The following is a 14195-nucleotide window of genomic DNA, read 5'->3' on the forward strand; positions in this document are numbered from 1 at the left end:
TCCTCCTGGGGCTCAAAAACAATGTTTATTAATGAAACGTTGCTTCATCCACTGACGTCAGACACAAACAGCCATGTGACTGAAGGATACCAATAAGATGATTCACTGGAGGCAATTTCTACAATAACAGGAGGACCTGCAGTAAATGACACTTGTGGAATTCAGGTTACTTAGTTGTATCCTTTAACATGGCTCTGCATCAAAATCTTAGATGGCATGCTTAAACTCATCAAACAGTATTCAGTTTAATCAATTCATTTTCAAAGACTTTCGAAAAGCAGATAAAGTGCAGTAAAGGCTGAACTGTCTCTGAAGACAGTGAAAAGGTTTAAACATTGAAACATTAAATTAAGGTCATGCACTGTTTAAAGTATGGAACCCATGAAAAATCAGACATGAGCAGCGGCACTCAGTGTAACACGACATGTGTCAAACTACATGGTTTTGAACACAATGTGAAAGGCCATCGTTGTTGCTTTGGCAGTGACAACAAAGGCATCAGAGGAGCTTTACCCCATGCTCTCCTAAACCTGCACAATGTCTCTCCAAAAATGTAGAAAAGGGAAGAAGTGAGAAGTGTTGTGCTCCATGCTTCTCAGGTGAACAGCTGGACTGTGGAATATTTGGCGGGCGTAAAGTATGAGGCACAGCTGGCTTTTAAGAGGAAGAGCTCCCCGGGAGCCTCTGGGAGGTCACAGCCTGCTAGGCCGTGAAGCGCTGCTCGGCAGGAGCCGTGTGTAAAGGCAGAAGGCCTGTGCCACTGTGTGCAGATGTTCCCCCCGCTCTGCTGGCTGCCTCCAAACACATACAGCACACATACAATGCAAAAGCCTTGGTGCAGAGATAACCTAACACATAGAGCAAACAATGAATACATATACCTTCACAAAAACATATACATAACACACAACACACTCACTGCACACATATTCCCTCTGCATATCATGTCTGCACAACCACATTGCTTTCTTGTTTCCTCCATAGCAACAAGCACCACCTCAGTGCTCCTGAGTGGTGCTGCTGGAAACAATAAAGGAGGGTTTAAATGAGCTCTCCAAGGTCTGGAACACACAACCAAATGTAGGAAGGTGCCCTCCGAATGCAGCAGCAAACTGCTCTTCCTCACTATATAACAAAGTTGCTTCTATTCATTACCCACAGGTAGAGCAGACTAACTGCAAAGGACATAGTGAAAGGAAAGGAAAAAAGCTCCAACCTTCACCCCTGTCAGTACAATATTCGTGTGCCTCTCACATACTGCGCCACATTTGAATAGCACTTTGCAACAAAAAAAATCAATGGCAACATTAACGTCCTTCCTTTAATTCCTGAGCTATATGCATTTTTAAACCCGAGCGCTCCCTTGGGCTATTCATACGGAGGACAAAACCTTGCCCTTCATGGAAAACCGAGCAAACGCTTTGCAATATCAGCCCAAAATGACTTGTCGAAGAATGTCCACAACAGGCGTGTGTTGTAGGGGATTTATTTCAGGTGAAACATGTGGCATGACTGAGAGATGCCACCATAGGCTAGGTATATTCATGAGACGGCAGCATCAGCAGTCCACTGACGGTGATGAATAGACAAAAAGACAGTATGAGTGGCAGGCCCATAGTGAGGGACAGTCACTCCACTCTGCAACCTCCTCCGCACCCCCTGTCCACGCAGACAAACCCTTTGCCAACCCAAGAGGCAAATCCTGCTGCTGTGACACCAATGGACAATCACATCTGGCAACCAGGGTCCACTGGGATCCACTGTGACAGCCTCAATCAGCCACTTGATATTCACTCTGCCCACCACTTCCCATTTTCTCACTCTGATGCAAGAGAGGAACGAGAACAAAAGAAAAGTGGGCAAACCTTTCAACAGGAAATCCAATAATAATGAGCCTAATCACAGGCATACTGTATCTCCATAACTGCAGACTGACAGTGGATTCATCCATCCCACTCAAAAAGCCCAAATAGGGAGAGAATACCATTAGATCAACAATAGGTTTGAGTGAATGATGACAACGAGGTCATAAATATTAATGCCTCAGTGGATCGCTAATACATTATCGAGTGCTGTCATTTCAAAAAGTGTATGTTTTATGTAAATAGATTATCAAATCATCAACATGTGCCAAACATAAATGCTCGAGCACAATATCAAAGTATCAGCGGTTGTTTGCAGTGTTAAAAAACCCTTCTGATATGACAGCAGTGGTTGCATTATATGTATTGTTAGTTCTATTGCCCTTTCATTAATTATGCACCAGTCACTGGCCAAAGGCTATATTGTTGTCTACAGTGAAAATTAAATATTGATAAAGCTCCAGCTTACACCCCAGATTTCATTGTGTTAACAAATATGTTTTGTTTGCAAAACAATTTGAATTTAATAATTCATTAAAACGGGGAGAGGCCATTATCATTCAGTATAAGCGCCTGTGCGGGCTCCAGATGTCAGGGATCATGTCCTCATGCTGACAATACATGCAAAGTCTGTGCCCTCTTTTATACATTATTGACAACAAATTCTGCTAGACGGGATTAAACATGGGCACAGGGACTGATACATTACATATATGGAGGTGACCCGAGACTGTCTGTCTCTGTCTGTGAGAAAATAATCGTGAGGGAACTACAGAGACGAATTTGTAGCATATGATCACAACACCACTTTACCTCCATGCCAGCAACTGCTTTCACCGAAAAGGAAATTTTCTAAATTTAGGTCAAACTAAGTAAATAGATTATTTTCATATACATTTTTTTTATATCCCTGGCATATTTAAAACATAGTAATTAATGTAGTGAAATATTTTAGTTGTGTTAAAAAGGATTTTTTCCTGTAGCCGCAAGATTCCAAATGAATTCACCGCGAATACTGGCTGTTGAAAGGTTAAAAACTCACAGGGCCCCACAAATCCAAGGTACACAGAGAGCATAGCATCCCAGCGGGCTATAACATTAGTCATCAGCTTCATGTTGGCCATAAATCTAGCGCAGGCAGCGGCATCTTGACTCTGCCTGGGAACATGAATGTAATCCTTAAAACTAAAAAGTATTCCTTATTTGTCAGAGCTGTCGGAGGGGGAGGGGGAGGGTGAAAACACAGTGGCAAATTACAACCTTTCGCCTGGAACATCCCAACCCCATATTGACCACTCTGTCAGCCCCTCCTCGGTAACAAAGCTCCACCTGACATTGCGTTAACGGCAGAGGTGGCGGGGGAGGGGGGAGGGGGGCAGAATGGGGAGGGGAAGTGGTAGCTGATAGGCGTGACGGAGGAGAGAAAAGAGAGAGGGACAGGGGACGCCTGTTGTGGGATTTACAGCAGTGGCATGCTCACCTTAGCAGCTGACCATACTGCTTCACAGGTCAGCCGCTCTAACCGGACTCCATTAATACGCCAGCACACACACCTTGTGGCACACTGAATGCTCCAGTGCGTCCACTGCCTCAGGGACAACTTCACTGGCACTTTAGTCTAGAACAGAGTAAAAAAAAAGGAAGGAGGAAGAAAACCCTCTGAAAATAGAAGAGGGGTAAGAGAAAAGTCACACAGAAAGTTTGAAGTTTTTCTGACCGTAGACTTACATGCTTTACTGTATTGAACTGTATAGGGCCGCAATTGTAATTCAGGCCGCCATTTTTAATAAGCATTTTTTTCTTAATGACTTACCTGTTGAAATCGGTGAATAAAAAAAAATTAAAAAAAGTATATGGAGTGAACCATTACAGCTTCATGTTTTGAGGGAAAATTACTATTGTTTTTTTCTGCTTTGGAGTTGACTCAAGTTCGTCTGCTCTACCAGGTCCCACTTTCTTTTTGCCCGGCCGGTAGCCTGAAGCACACTTTAGGGACATGCAATGGACATCATGGTATAAATGTGTTTTATGGCTAGGCAGCTGCTGGGGGGCAGGCTGTTTTTTTATGCCTCCTGGCCGAGTAATACAACTTGGCCACCTGCTTGGCGTTAAAAAATCCTCACTGCTATGCTGGGCTTTATGGGCACGTTCGTTCGGCAACTAAACAAAGATATACAAGGACGTGTGTGTGGAGAGCTGCCTGCTGCATATGGCGTGCACTTAAGCAATTCATCGGTGCCATAAGCAAGCGGTTGGAGCGAATCCTCGACTCCTGCCTGGGAGATGCTTGCTGCCTTGGTTCAGGAACCCACTGATGAATTGGTTTCCTCCACAAGTCCATGGTTTTTCCCCTTGGGCGTGACTGTATGTGTCACTCCCTTTGACAACTCTGTTTGTCTAAGCTCCAGGAAGCCCGCTGATTATCCCTAGACCCTGGTGTGGAGGTATAGTGCAACTGAGCGGGGGATTCACACATGATCACTCGGTAGGATTTTCACAGAGGTGAGTGTGTATGTGTTTGGGCTGCAGAGGGAGGGAGGAAGAGAGAGAGAGAGGGGAGGTGAGTGGCACTCAACCACCTGCTCTTCTGATAAACAAGTTCATGTATGAGGAGGGGGAGAGACGATGATTATTAGCAGGATTTCAGAGTGCCATTCCCTCCCTCTTTCTAGCCACTATCTCACTATTCACAACTGCGAGCAGGAGTAGAACAAAAATTACTTCCCCCCGCCAGTGAATAATAAGGAAGTTTATGAAACGTGACGAATGCCACGGCGCTCTACATGAAATACCAATGAGAAAGGCGCCCCAGCGTAGCAAATGCTACATCCTAATATCAACAGTCACCTTGTGTTACTCCCTCTCTCCTACCCACAAGGAGACACATCGTGGAGAGAGACTGGTATAAAAACACACACACACACACACACACACATGCATAATGCGTGTGTGAGGACACTGACAGGTGAACGGACACATGCAGGTGACATGCCAACAACCACAGAGAGCTCAGCAGTGTGTCCCCATCATGCTGACATGCTGCTGGGTGCATATATGGACACAGTGGGGTTCAGGGAGGAAGTGTTGAAGTTGCCATCCAGTGTATTAGTGAGTCAGCCGACTTCGACACCAATACTCGTTGAGTAACTAGCTAGGTGTAACACACTCGGAGGAACGTGTGAACCTGAAATCCAAAGCTAAAAACTGTTCTGTGTTAGCTGGTCAAGAGGAAACACATCAGTGATAAACAATTGATCGTTTTAGTTGTTTATAGAAAGAAATGTTGTTGAATGGTCATCTGCCCTATAGTCTGAAAAACGCAGCTGTCAAAATGAATAACTCCAAATAGGTCACTGTAAAAATCGACTATAAAGATTTTATTTTGCGCAATTTTTTTTTATCCATTGTATTGACAAAAGTAATTAGGCTCATCAATTTCCTCCAAATATTCTGATTGATATTGTCACATTTATTTCAACCACAAACAAATTAATAAAAACAAATGTTTATATTCATTGCAACAGTTTTTCAAAACACATTTGGTCTATTCTTTGGGTCTAACATAGGCCTACTGTTTAATTGTGTAAAACAATTCTTTAAGGTCTTTGCGGGAACATCTCCTTGGCTCAACTTGTATTTGTCGGCTCGTTTAGCTAGCTCGACGCTGACAATGCAAATTTGTGATCCACTTCATGCTAAAAGTTTGTCTCCGGGTTACAGCTACTTTCTCCCTTCACACTCCTCCACAATATAACGACAAACGTCTCTCCTGAGTGAAATCATGCGTTTCCCCCTCTCCCCTTTATCTCTGACGGCCATTCCACTAGCTCACACGGGCCATTATTTGCTGCTGGGTGCAACAAAAATTTAAAGGCTACTTTGTTTTCATGCTTTCTTGAACCTTTCAGTGCAAAATGAGTTGTTATGTTTCAACTAGAGCATTATTAATCCTAGGCTAAGACGCAGAGCTAAAAAAAGAAAAAATAAATTCTATGGAGGCCTGACTGGAATGCCCTCTATTTTTTATGAGTGTTTGTTGGTTTGTTTGTATGTATGTGTGTGTGTGTGTGTGTGTGTGTGTGTGTGTGTGTGTGTGTGTGTGTGTGTGTGTGTAAGTCAATTGCTGGGCATGCATGTGAGTTTGTATTTTTCGGGTCGACCCTTTTATCCTCATCTTTCAGGAGAGAGTGCGTGAGTGTTTGTGTGTTTCTGCATTTTCCGCAGGGACTATTATAGTGCGAGGGCATAGAACACAGAGAAACTTTGAAAGAGCTTTTATGTACTTTTGAGTGAAATGATCCTAAGAAAAGAAGAAGAAAAAAATACTCTTTATTCAGGCCTCCACATCCAGAAAGGCACTTCCAATTACCAAGCTCCCTTCCTCCCTTTTTACATCCATCAATCCCTCTTCTTTTCTTAAGCCTGCATTTGTGTTGTGTGTGTGGAGAGGCATTGCCATGGGCAAAGAGCACGAGCTTAGTAGTAGTAGCAATGTAGGGCATGTCAGTGAGTGTGACTCAGACGTTTGTAAGCACTATTTGGCCATATTGCAGGACAAAAAATATAAGAAGAAAAACAAACAAAACATATTTGATTTGCAAATCTAATGTTGCCTTTCATTTTAAAGGAACATTTTATGGCCTGGTCATTTTTGACTTTTGGAAATAAAATAAAACAAGAAAGTAAAAAAGAAAATAAACATCCTTTAAAATCACACATAAAAAAAATAGGGCATCTACTGTCGAGATAAGGCTGATTCTGTATGACAAGCTAAAAGTGAATGAGAGATAAACTCATTCTGTCGCCCTCACTTTCACATCCCCGGCTCTCTTTTAACTGCGGCCTTGTCACTCAGTAGCCTCCTGAAAGGCTAGACCTAACACAGGGTTGACAGATAAAAGTCTCCTCACTTCATTGCTGGTTGACATTTTACCTCCCAAAAAAAAAAAAAAAAACTTTCTCAGCCTCTCTCTCTCTCCTTTCTTTCTTTCACTCCTTCCATCTCACAACACACACACACACACACACACACACACACACACACACACACACACACACACACACACACACACACACACACACACACACACATACACAAATACTACCCCTCGATATGAGTCCACCTCCTCTCATGTCCATCTTGCGAGGCAAAATGGAGGCTTCAGACAGAGAAGCAGACGCAGGCTAACTCAGTGATCTGAATCAAATGGCAAGAAGAAGAGGGTAGCAGAGGGAGAAAAGGAGTGATGGGTGCCAGGGAGAGGGGAGAGCACAGGAGACGTGGGAGACAGAGGGCTTTGGATGGTGAGGGGCTGAGATGTGAATTTTTTCTGACAGGTTGAAGTCTCGTCTGAGCTGACCTCCCTCCCTGCTGGGAGTCATGTCTCCTGGATGTGTGTGTGTGTGTGTGTGTGTGTGTGTGTGTGTGTGTGTGTGTGTGTGTGTGTGTGTGTGTGTGTGTGGTGAGACAGGCTGGATAAAAGGAGATATGGGAAGAAGGCGCAATGAACTGTGATCATGGAAAGGCCTATGCTGAATGCAACAGTAGAAAAAACAGCAGTCATCAATAGTAAACATGCCAGTGTATTCATTTGACCGATAACACCAAAGCACAATCTCGCGCTAGGAATCCTTCAGTATTATTAAATTCCACCAAGTTATAAGGGCCGACATCACTCAGTGTCAAGACGCATTATTGGACATTGTAGTGTGTGACTAGTCATCACTTGAAGCATAGTGACACAGAAGACACATCTGCCGCCTGGGTCATTTTTAAATTTCATGTTCTGAAAAAAAGCGCTATTGATTTTGTAAGAAGTAGCACTGCGGCAGGGCGGGCTAGACAAACGTGGTGACAAGTGACTTCCAGTGACTGCAGGGCAAGAGACAAAAAAAAAAGATAAAGAGGTGAGATCATTGCTTTGAATGTCTGGGGAGAGTGCCTGAGTAAATGGACAAGAGAGGAGAAAAAGAATATGTCACAGTCACATATTGGAGACATTCATATTGCTGATTGTGGACACTGAGTGAACAAAGACGAGAACAAACAGACAGTGTCAAAACATTGATGCCCATTCATTCTAGTGCTGAACTATTAATCAATTAAAAGCCCAACATTTGCCGCTTTTCTTCTTCTGAGGATGGAGTGCTTTTCCTAGCTTAATGGCTATTGAATGGTGTTGGTCCTGAAGTGTTGGCCAAACAAAACAAGCAATTTAAGAGAAACCCCACCTGGCCGGATTTTTTTAAGGCTTATTTCAGATTAATTGATCATTTAAAAAAATAATTGTTTAAGGGCCATGCTAGTAGCTCTGCAAGGCCCTTAACACAGGTAGTGAACCACTGGTGTTTTTAGGAGGATATCATTATTTGTGCTGCACTATCATACTGTATGTGCATGCATGGCTACCAAGCAAAGCACTACAGCCAATTTTTTCTTTCTTTCTACAGTACATTTTCTTTGGGTGACATGGATACACAAATTCATCAACAGACAGTTTTACTAAATACTAAAAAAAAGACAGTGACTGGTGCAGCGTTGCAGGGGAGGATCCAAATATTTGAAATATTTGAACGGCGATAACACCAAGCTGTTTATGGTACACACAACTGCAGAAGATTAGACAAGAACTTTCTGTCAGAGACAATTAGAATCAAGACTCACATTGGCCCTGAACACACAGACATACAGTATGTACGTGCATTTAGCAAACTCAAGTTTAAGTGCAAGGTGCTGCTCAGATTAGATTTCTCCTCAGACAGAATTAGCACAGGAAAGGAGGGAATCGTTATACCGTCTGCTTCGTCTCATCTCCATAATGTTTGCATTTTCCTCAAGTAGGTGGAAATGCAAAATGAAAGATAATTATGGTGTACTCTGGCTGACAACGGATCTGTCACCGAGCGCATTAGAAAACAGCACTGTGCATAGCGTGAAGAAAAGAGGGTGGGAGAGAGAAAAGAGGGAACTTGTGTGGGCCCGGCTCATCTCTCAGTCTGCCACAGGGCTACTTACCTTGAGGTTTTAAAAATAAAAAACACAGGATCAAATAAATAAATAATACCTGCCACGTACACACACAACGGTACCCCTAAGCTCATTAGAAGAAACACAATGTCCGTATCTCATTCCTAGTTCTACCATACCAGCAAAGACAGATCCCTCGTGCTCGACACGAAACGCAATTACACCACACACGGACCAAATATAGCATGGGAGAAGGAGGGGGGGAGGGTATAATCTTTCTGAATCACCTGGAGAAGTCAAGAAGATGAAAAAGCCGCCCTTCTTCTTCAAGCAGCATTGCCGGTGCCTTGTTGTAAGCAACTAGGTTGGCCTCTTTCAGTATGTTTACTCGCAGCCAAGTACAAATTAACCTCGCAAGATCAACAATAAAACCTAATTAGAGTTGTGTTCTGCAGCACACATCTCTAAACACAGATCACAGCTTGTTGAGAGATGAATCTCCATCTGTCTGCAGTGCACTCTGGGAGGAGAGAAGAGCAGTCTCCACATTTCACAGAGTAGAGCTCTGTGTGTGCAAAGGCAGAGAGTGACGCTGGGGCATTTTTGGGCCAAGGGGTTACTTCCTCATGTCAGCCTTTATGTTATGATGTAACAATAAGGGGCTGAGACAGGAACAGCTCTGCCCGTCATTTGACACTCATAAAATTGATAGATAGATCTCCAGTAATGTGCACACACACATCTACCGAGACTTTAATGTTCACACATTTTGCTACACTAAAAATAAATATGTGCTCCTCCATGTACTATCTTTAAACTCTATAACAGAATCAGGCACAATACCTTTTGGAATGACTCCAAGAGATGAAATCCACTGTTTATCATTTTAAATCCTTTTCTCTACATCAAATAATAAACAAATGATTGAATTCCTATACGCAGTCTTTTCCTTGTCCCTGAAACCTGGGAATGGTATAGTCGCCGGGGAGATTTTTAAGGTCTGAGAAATGATTAAAAAGGGCAATTTGTCCGGTTATGTATTTCCCTCCACTGTGTAGTAATTTCCCTAAGCTGCCGTTGGACATGACAGCGTTATCACTTTGCCTTTGACACTGTGCGAGATAAAGCAGTGGGGACACCAAGGTCCAAATATGTTGCTTTTATAGGTGGGAGCTGTCCCATTCATCATATTGCTAACACCTGGAGCTCTCTGTAATCCCTGTCCATACATCAGTGTGGGGGCAGATATCTTCTGCCCTGCCACAAAGTAAACTGAGGATTTCATTTCATAACACAGTGTTTGGAGAAAAAAAAAACCAAGGTTGATAATAAATATTGTAATACTTCTTATGTGTCAATAGGTAAAATCATAAAGACAAAAAAACAAAACAAGGCAAGAGCATCTTTCAGAAATCAGTTTATATAACAAAGTGGTTATTATTTAGTATCATATTCCAATACAGATTATATGGAAGGACAGTGTGAATAACCATTTCGTTTTTTTCATGTTTTTTTAAAGGATACAAATAAGCTTAACATGTTACAAATATAAATGTTTCTTAAGACAATAAAACATACTCAATGACAACAACAAGAAGGAGGGGAAGGCAGGGATACGGCATCTTAACACATCACGGTCGGACAGGGTTTGTCAACAGCTACGAAGCGCTTGGTTTGTTTGTTGATTCAGCCGTGATTGGCCTTCCACAAATCAACAGAGAGCACGAAACAAAGTAGGGAAGAACTGGATATGTGGCAGCTGGAACTATTTACCAGAATAAATACTTTGAAAATAGTTCACTCTGTTCCATGGCAATGTCGTATTCAAACAAGTGCTCTTCCTCTTCTGCCTGAGCAGAATATCTGGTGAGGTAAAGCGCACAGTCACTTAAAGTGTTAAGTTACAGTGCAAACTTTTCACCAGCAAAATGGCACCTTTTACAGATTTCGGTATCACCCTTCATACCCCTGCCTCCTCGTTATTACAATTACTATGAGCACAAATCTATCATTTATCATAGGGGTTGGGGGGGTTTGTTAGTAACAAGCTAAAAGACAAAATGGGATGATCGGCCCAAACACAAAGGGGCACCTTTTTTTTCCACACTAAAATGATGGAACAGTCCAGGCTCTTTCACCCGAGACTCTCCTGCTAGTTTCTATAAAAACACGTCATTCTGATTATCCTAAAAGATGGAATGAGGGAGAAACACAACACATCACTTTACAGAGATGATGAGGAATGTTTTTTACTCCTGTTATTGGCATCCGTCTGAGATGCATGGAGCTGCTTTTATAATGAAAAATGATTTCAACCTTCAACCTTCTTAGCCACTTTACTTTCCAGGTTATCTGATCTATTGAATGACAGCCATTTAACAATACTATTTTTTCCTTTTCGTTTTTTGCTGTTGCATCATTCAAGTGTACATAATGACTGAAGGAAAAGATGCACGTTTTGGAACTTCTACAATGGCTCTACAAACACGCTAGCTTTTAGCTCGTCACGTTCTACAATGGCACCATGACTTAGGTTTTTTTTTATTTATTTTTTTAACTTAACCTTAAATAACATCTTACAAAAGATGTTTAAGTGATTCGACTAAGAAACACCACATGACTATCATTTTGTAATCACATCAAAATCTCTAGATCAATGTGTATTAAACAATGGCTAAAATAAAATAAAATCAAGTTTTTGTTTTATGTCTGTACAATGTTTCTCAAAAATTTGACAAATAGAAACCTGTATTCCCTTTTGATATACAAAATAAAGTTCTGTCATGGTAAGGGGAGAACTGTGTTTTCCACAAAACTAAACAAAAAGTTGGCACATGTGAAAACAATAATCGGAATAGTTAGTGGAGTTAAAAGAAATAGACATCGTAATTGAAAACCATAAAACACTGGTTGTTTGGCTTGTTTGGTATCCAATCAGCAGGGCAAAAGGTCTTATTCCAAACTATACACTTTGAGGTGTGGTGGTGTTTAGCACAAGCAGCTAGTTGCGATTAGGAAAAAGGAATCTTTATTCTACGCTTTATACAACACATCCTTAAAAACTCCTGCCTATGCAGAATCCCTTAAGCAGAAACCTCATTCTCTATGCTTTCTCTGTGCGACGACTCTAACCTTATATGCAGGGGGAGAATTAGTGTCTCTTTTTAAATATGCAGACTTCCACGGAGCATTGTGGATGCACCTTGAGCCGAGATGATGTGTAAAATTGCATTTTTAGAAGCATGCAGGCTGGGGGAAGAGGAGGCATCATGAAACAGACATCACAAGCTGCACTGGCAGATTGTTTAAATGAAAAAAAATCTCCATCTTTTCAGCCCAGGAGTCAAGCACACAGAATCCTATTTTGCCTGGGTTCCTGTTCAGATTACTGAGCTGGCATGCTGCACATACACACGCACACGCACACACACACACGCACACGCACACACGCAAAGCCTGGGAGCAGAGTTATGGTAACTACACTAACGCGTGTTTTGGTTAAAGGGGTCACTTATGTCATTAGTGCTGGGGAATTGGAGGGTGTTTAGGAGACTCACTTGCTAAGACAAGCGTCATCTTGTCTTGTGTGCCCCCTTAGTCGATTATTCTGGCCGTGCCCTCTCTCCATGTGGATTTAGTGGTTGTTTTTTAGTAGCATCTGCTTACAGTTTAGGCCAGTGAGGGGACAGGGCCGCCCAAGGCATGAATATATGAATAAATAGTTCACGTGAAGAAAACTGTGTGTCTGGGGGGCAAAGCAGAGGAACAAAAGCTTACAGCAAAGTTGTGACTATTTTGCACTGGAACACCAAGCATCAGGTGTTTGTTGCTGAACATTGTCCTCCAGTGGGAGATGCTGCTGAAAACAGATGTTAAGTATTTAGCTGTGACCACACCAAGAAACCAGGTCCTTTAGTTAGCGTGTTACAATCTGTGGTCCTAATAGTGTTTGAGCCATCGACTTGAGTGCTTTCATTCCAACATATTAATTTAAAATTTCTGAATACAATATGTCGTGTTTCACATTACCACGAAAAATAATAATGATGCTGCAATATAATTGTATCCACTGAATACTCAGCTGTGAGCTTGTAAGCTGCTTAGCCCTGTTTATATTCATTTTCATTAACATTAAGCAAAAAGTGTTCATATGACCACCACATGACATATGATTTCTGGACTTCTTTTTTTCAGAGCTTTCATATAATTAAATGACAAAGATTAAAATAGATTAATATGAAACACATTGTTGCACCTTTGTGTAATCAAGCCCCTCCCACCCCACTGAAAACCTGTGTGACCGAAGGAAAGGTCAAACGGTCAGCTTGGCTCCTCCAGGCCGTTATATGCATTTAAAAATGTGTCAGTCTCTCGCGTTAACAGCAAGAGCCACATCGAGACAGAGATCAGCAGCCCAAGGCATTGGTTGGATAACAACACATCTTGTCAAAATGGAGACTACAGCTTCAAGATCCATGAGTCACATGCTCTGAGATATGGTAACGGACGGGGAGGCAGCTCTTGAGTTTTTTTGTGGAACATAAAATGAAAACAAATGATTCATGTGGACTCTGTACATGTGCTAGTAAAAACGCTGTTGATGTTAGTTGATCGGTAAAGAGTTCAGTGTGTTGAATCCCTGTCTTCCATTTAAAAAGGGACAGCTGTCCTGCTGCCCCTTTGCCGGATGTACTGTGTGTGGTTTGTCTTTCAGGAGGATGCGCTTAAACCATGGGACAGTCCATTTTGGCAGAATGTATTTTTTGCAAGACATTGACTGTTCTACTGTCAAAACTGTATGTGAAGTGCGGTATTGTGATAAGTAGAAGGCTAAGACTTGCTATAATCAAAATGGATCTCCAATCGATGATATCCTTCCATTTTAACAGCAAAAGCCTTTTTTTTATAGATTACACTGTCGTTAGAGGACATGAACATTAAGAGTGATGTGATAAGATTGAATAAATATGTAAGGCGTCAGACCAACAGCACGTCTTAAGTCTGAGTGTGATGCACTGTAAATCTACAGTTCAGCTCTGTTTAACTTCGTTAGGCATTTTTTTGTTCCATACTTGGTGCTGTGTGTGTGTGTATGTGAGTTGGTGTGTTTGTGTGTATGCATGTGTGTAGGTGAATAGTTCTGTGTGTGTGTGTGTGTGTGTGTGTGTGTGTGTGCGTGCGCCTGTGCGTGCCACAGTGAGGGGTCTTCCGGCCCTCCTTTCAGATGTCATCCGTGTCTCCACCTCTTTGGCACGTATCTAGCGTCTTGCGGTAGGCGCAGCATGGGCCATCATCGAGCTTGGTGGTTTGCGTTGTGGCGTGAGCGAGACCTTTCCAGGACAGCGCGCCGGTTGTCTGTTTGCGAG

General features: G+C 42.2%; 1 protein-coding gene across 5 annotated transcripts in view; it reads right to left on the reverse strand.

The window, feature by feature from the left end:
- Positions 1–10277: 10277 nt before the first annotated feature.
- Positions 10278–14195, reverse strand: part of diaph2 (diaphanous-related formin 2) — a 357664-nt gene continuing 353746 nt past the window's right edge. For all 5 annotated transcript variants that reach the window (XM_080035789.1, XM_080035788.1, XM_080035790.1 and 2 more), the window contains one exon: positions 10278–14184. In XM_080035789.1, coding sequence (XP_079891915.1) covers positions 14120–14184 — 65 coding nt within the window. In that variant the 3' untranslated portion in view covers positions 10278–14119. The remainder of the gene's footprint in view (positions 14185–14195) is intronic.

The sequence above is a fragment of the Ammodytes marinus genome, assembly GCF_949987685.1.
Source record: "Ammodytes marinus genome assembly, chromosome: 10".
Taxonomy (NCBI): domain Eukaryota; kingdom Metazoa; phylum Chordata; class Actinopteri; order Uranoscopiformes; family Ammodytidae; genus Ammodytes; species Ammodytes marinus.